Source organism: Austrofundulus limnaeus, unplaced genomic scaffold (assembly GCF_001266775.1).
Source record: "Austrofundulus limnaeus strain Quisiro unplaced genomic scaffold, Austrofundulus_limnaeus-1.0 Scaffold133, whole genome shotgun sequence".
Taxonomy (NCBI): domain Eukaryota; kingdom Metazoa; phylum Chordata; class Actinopteri; order Cyprinodontiformes; family Rivulidae; genus Austrofundulus; species Austrofundulus limnaeus.
This window is the reverse complement of record NW_013952535.1, coordinates 774635-780684: the sequence shown is the minus strand read 5'-3', so window position 1 is coordinate 780684 and position 6050 is coordinate 774635. Positions and strand designations below refer to the sequence as shown.

Genomic DNA, 6050 nt, shown 5'->3' with positions numbered 1-6050 from the left:
ATCACGTTTTAACGAGATACTATCACGTTATAACGTGATACGTATCACGTTATAACGTGATAGCGCTCGGATTTTTTTTTTCCTGCCTGATAGCAACACGCTTCCGTACAAATGAGTACTATGTGAGGAATGAAAGATATATACTAAGGTCACAGTTGTCAGCAAAACTTAAATAAATAAAATAAAATAAGCCATAAGAAGATAAAAAGAAAAAACTATACATAATGTGTTACACATGGTGTGTATTGCAATATACAAACCTACATATTCAGCCATATTAAAGTGATTGTGGAACAAAAAGAGAAAAAGTGAGATTAATTAATCTCAGGTTATTTTTGCGATTAATTGCAATTAAAATTTGTAACCTATGCCCAGCACTAATTTTTTTACATTTTGATTTCACACACTGTACAAATATTTCAAAATGCTACAGAATATTTTTTAACAGACATCACATTACCACATGATTTAATTCTTATAATAAACTTACTTGTTTAGCAGGCGAGATGTTCCTCTCACCCTCTCCACCAATCTCATTTCTAAAACAAGGGCAGCTGAGAACTAAATCATTGCTCTTGTCATCACCAGGGTCTAGTGCAGGGTTGGCACCAGTACCCTCCTTGCTCAACTCCTCCTGTGAGCCACAGGGGGACCCATACGTCCCACTCTGATTGGAGGAAAGGGAGGATGTGGCAGAGGCGGATGCAGCAGCAGCAGCCGAGGCACCGGTTGTGGTGTTTTTGCGCTTGGCCCCAGATTGCCGGTTCTGGATCACCTCATTGAGGTCAAACAGTAAAGACTGGACATCAAAATGGGCAAAGCCTTTTTGGCACACCCAGGGTTTGGGAGATGGGCCACTTTCATCTCCTTTCCCACCGTCTTCAACATCTGAGCCAGCCCTTGATGTGTCACCCTCCACCTTCACACTTCGCAGCTTTCGGAATATAGACTCTCCACCTGTTTCTGACTTTGATCTTCTCTTTAAGTGCTTCTCTCGTTCCTTCAAACGACTGGCGGGACTACCTCGTGCTGGACCCAAGGGTCCATCTGGCAGGTCCAAGGCAGCCTGTTTTACAGGGGCCACAGTTAGAAGCTCTGTTAGTCTCTCCGGAGCAGGGCTTCGCTGATCAGGCGCCTCCGACGACTGGTATCCCTTGAGCATGTCGAAGAAGCTTTCTCCAGACACGCCGTGTTTGTCAATGGACGACGTGCTGCCATACTCGCGATGCATGGGTGTCCATCCAGAAAAAGACCAGCCTTCATTACCCTCCCCATCCAGCTCACTGATAGTGATATCACTGTTACTGCGCTGGCGGATGCGTCTCATACCTTTGCGAGGTGAACCTAGATAACCATCTGGTGACAGGAAGCGATTGTCCTTCCCTTTGCTTTGCATCTTGTTCTTCAGTGTGTTCTGGATGTTGCGCAGCATGGAGGAGTCCTGTGGGCTTATCAGGTGACCCAACTTGGCTGAGAGGTTGCTATGGGCTGTGACAGCTGACACTTCACCTCTTTCTCGTCCTCCTCCTTCTCGTCCTCCTCCTTCTCGTCCTCCTCCACTGCCGCCACCACTACTCAGTCCTCCCCCCCCTCCTAGAAGTCTTTCCCTGTCTCCACTCCCTGATCCTGAAGAGCTGGTGGTGTTCGTAGAGCTGGGTGAATCAGTTTCCACTGTGATATGCCAAACACCCCCTCCTCCTCCATCTTTCCTTGGGGGCCAGTCAGCCACCCGGGCTCGAACCCCCATCTTAGGGACCCCAGGGTTGGTACCAGTGGTTGAGGAAGAGGAGATGTGTGCGCTCTCACTGCGTGGTGGTGGTGCCCCTCCGTTGGGCAATCGAAGGCGACGGGTATAGAACTCGTCGGAAGCGGGCACCGAGCCCCCAACCGAGCGCTCAGTCTGAGAGCGCTTCAGGCTCGTCATGATGAAGATGGGAAAGGGTGCAGGGAGGGGAGATGGGAGGAGAAGGTGAAAATAGGATGCTGATCAATTTAGATTTGGGACAACATGATGCCCACTGAGGAAAATGAGACAGTTTCACATCTGGTTCTGCAAAAACAGCAAAAAAGGGATAATTATTTTTATTATTATTAATATAAATCAAGAAGCATTAAACTGCAAAGTCATCTCCAATGAGAATGGAAAGAATTACATCAGTTAAACTGTTGCAGATAAATGCATGTTTAACACTTAATCAAATATACAGGAAGTACAAATATTGGTTTTTAAAATTAAACGCCAAAACAAAAAGCTTCATGACAAACACCAAAATCAAATTGTTTTATAATGATTTACTTTAGAATTTAAAACATTAAGGTTGTGTACCTTTAAAGAGCTAAGGCCTGAAGAACTTAATGAGTTGACAGTGAATTCTCCCAGCTGAAGTCTTTAGCGAGCCATTTGCAATGGATTTCTGCAAGGAGAGAACTCTGTTTGTCCAAACTGGGAAACTGGGACTCAACCACTGAGGGATGCAGCAGAGAGACCCTAAAAATAGATCAATATTGAGAGAAGGAATTAGCTAAATCAAATAAAGTCTGCAGTATTAAATCTTAAAATGTCATACAATATGATGGCTGCAAAAGTAAAATAACTAAAACACATTAGTTCTGTAAATTGTACATTTTTAAGGCATAAACCTTTGTTCACAACAAAAAAGCAATAATCATACAGTAATAATTTTATGTTTAAAAACGATAAATCTACAGATTTTGAATTACTTTGGTGTGTAAAAAATACAAAAACATTAAAAGTTAAATTACAGAAACCCAAACAACCAAAGGTTCAACATTAATGGTGTACCAAGTATAATTTAAATTGAGTTTTAATTCTATGTCAGAGTGAATTTATAAGGTCCCAGGTGAGTTATGAAATATAGTAAATGTAAATGTGTAGTTAGGTCTGTTCAAACAGTGTGGGATGCACGGCTGTCTGTTTCAGGATGCCAGACTGCATGTCTTCTTGTGGATTTGTCTGATTTCTCTCTCTTAAAACACAGTTGGTGTCACCATGGAGATAAGCAGTTTTGTGGAGGTCATGTTTTCCTGTGTTTTGAGTGTGTGTTATTGTATGAAGGACCACAAATGTGGTAAGAACTATTGGCTCCATTTCTCAGTGTAACCAGTTTGAAATGAATTACCTCTGTCCGTTTTGGAAATTAGACAGAGATCAAAATAGGTTTGGGTCATTTTCCTAATCATAATTAAATTACCCATGTTTAAAACTAAATCTGAAATTGCACAAAACGTTCTGTAAATATCATTACATGTTTATCAAAAACAAAATTAGCCTTTTCGAAACATTCACTGCTCTTACTGCAATCTTAAATTAACTGACTTTTTATAGTCGGCTGCCTTGCTTCAAAATATTTCCCCAAAGCAGTCGAACTTAAACTGAACAATAAGACAGCACAGGATTAAAGTCCTGCTGTTACATTTACATTAACAGACAGGCAAGAACAGCAGTAAGTCCTAATACAGTAAATACCAATGATTTTATTACAGCACCAAACAAAGGAACAGAGCTGTTTAAACTTTATTTTGTTGTTTTTAACTTTTCTACAGAACAAACATTACTCACAAACACCAACTATACGCCACATCAGCACAGGCAAAATCTGGCTTCTGAGGCACTGTTCAGATTACATAAATTATAGTTTTACTATATTTATTATGTACTGAAGTTTAACAATGATTAACTTCTCTTGACAAATAAAATCGTGTTCATCTGAAAACCTGTGGTTAGAATGTCACAACACTAAATCAAAAACTCGTTGCAAACAAATTTGCAACACTGTACCAGATTTATTTTCCCCTTAGCTACATATAATTCCTATAAATTTAACAAATGATATATGGCTACACTTAAAATATGTAATTTATGTAACTGGTTAAATGGCTGTTTTAATGACTTCAAAGCTGGTTTTGCTGTAAAAGACACTAAAGTGTATTGTGGCACATGGACGTTTTTGGATAGATGTCTGGACAGATAGAGGTAGTGCATTGGTCCCCATGACTCATTTCGGTCCCCACAAGGCTGCTGTTTTTGGGAAAATTTTCCCCACGTTGTAGGAAAAACCCATCCACACACACACACAGACACTCTTTCGTTCAAAGCACAACATTAGGAGTCATAAAGCAGCACAGTGCTATAATCTGCTATGAGCCATGATGCCTCTGAACTCAGGCACAAACAGGGCTCCAGAATAACACCTACAAAGCCAGCCTTTTTTTCTACTGAGAATTGGAAAGTTCTTCTAATGAAATTTGAAAAAAAAAAAAAGGATTAAAAAAAATAAGCAGAGCAGCCCTTGGAGTGTGAAGAGTGGAGCGAGGATTACAGTATGTGTAAAGATGCGAGACTAGGAATTGAAACAAACGGCTGCAGCAATGCACACCTCTCTGCAGCCACTGAGGGCCAATTACACTGTAACCTTTAGCAATGACTAAATAAGGTCGATTCTTCAGATAAATATGAAGTATCGCTCAGTGCACCTAACTGCTGCAGAGACTGTCTGACTGGAAACTGTCGACCAAGAAACTTGTTTGGATTTTAGTAATGATAAGTGCTGAAAGGACCAGCATGAAACAGTAACACAATGGCAGTGTTATGTTATCTGATATTACAGATACATCTGTTAAGACATGTTAGACTGGCTTAAAGTGAGAATGGAGAATCAGTGTAAACAAAGAGCAAAGGGCATGGGTGCAAATTTTTCAATTTTAAGCTTATACAAGACACATTTAGTGGCTGTTTTTTAAAACACGAGTGAATATATTATATATATAAATATTTATAGAATAGTTGATTACAAAAACCTAAATCTTTGGTGTCATTATCAATATTATTGTTATTGAAAACAAGTCAACATTAGTAATTATGACATCTCTGTCTGAGGCTTGCTGTTGTCACGCAGCCCCAGGTGTGCCAGTGCCCACCACTGTGTGACTGTGAATATGCTTCAGTGCACAGTGAGTCATGCACACCTGAAAATTACTGAGCAGATGAGCCGACTGACTGACTGACTGACGGAGGCTGACGCTGAACACTGAAAAGAGCCAGTCACATAAATGCTGCTGAAAAGGGAGGGCGAATAAATCTGAGCACAGTGTTCTCTAACTGTTGTGCGTGCACATGTGCGTGCACGTGTGCGTGCAGATGTATGTGATGCAAAAAAACTGGAACCCCTGCATGTTTTGCTCAGCATCTTTATCAAATTTCAAGGCAATTGCTATCCTAGGTCAAAATCTGCCTATATGAATCATAAATCAGCCTGCATTGTATTTACAATGGATAGTTCTCTCCAGCCTGTGTTTAAAAAGTGCGGCCCTTTGCAATCACAGGGCAGACACAGTATATAATGATGGAGGACTAGAAGCCTGCGAGTAAAGAAAACAAAATCTGAAACACAAATTAGACTGATGATGCTCTTTTTTTTGTTATTAAATCTTTGACAATTATACACCTGTTTTCCCAGCGAGACTTTGTTATTATGCCAACCGGTGAGTCAAGTCAAGTCATGTCATGTTTGTGTAAATGCTGACAAAACCTGCGACGCTTTGTCTCAACGGTTTGCACATTTTCCTGCAAAAAGTTTTCCTCTTATTTGACTGATAGGTGTCAGGTTGTGAAACATGGAAGCTCTGTGTCCGAGTCTCTGCCCTGTTCCGTGGGAGTTCCRCAGGGTAGCATACTGGGCCCATTGCTTTTCCTATTATACATAAATGACCTTCCAAAAATATTGAAGTATTCAAATATTTTAATGTATGCTGACGATACTGTTCTTTTTTTGTCTGATTTCAATATTGAATCTATTAACAGTCAGTTACAAGCAGATCTTCAGACATTTCATGGTTGGCTTCCAGATAATCTTTTGTCAATGTTAAAAAAAACTGTGTGCATGTATTTTTCCTCACCCAGGAGACATTTCAATATAACAAATCAACTCACTTTTTTAAACAAACYCCTTGATAKTGTCACTACCTACAAATATCTTGGAATTACTTTGGATTCTCATTTGACTTATCGTGATCATGTACAAGTCTTAACC

General features: G+C 40.2%; 1 protein-coding gene across 4 annotated transcripts in view; it reads right to left on the bottom strand.

The window, feature by feature from the left end:
• sipa1l1 (signal-induced proliferation-associated 1 like 1) overlaps positions 1-6050 on the bottom strand; it is a 78387-nt gene that overhangs the window by 37090 nt on the left and 35247 nt on the right. For all 4 annotated transcript variants that reach the window (XM_014015730.1, XM_014015729.1, XM_014015731.1 and 1 more), the window contains 2 exons: positions 2327-2488; positions 491-2050 (listed from right to left, as the gene is read on the bottom strand). In XM_014015730.1, coding sequence (XP_013871184.1) covers positions 491-1924 — 1434 coding nt within the window. In that variant the 5' untranslated portion in view covers positions 1925-2050; positions 2327-2488. The remainder of the gene's footprint in view (positions 1-490; positions 2051-2326; positions 2489-6050) is intronic.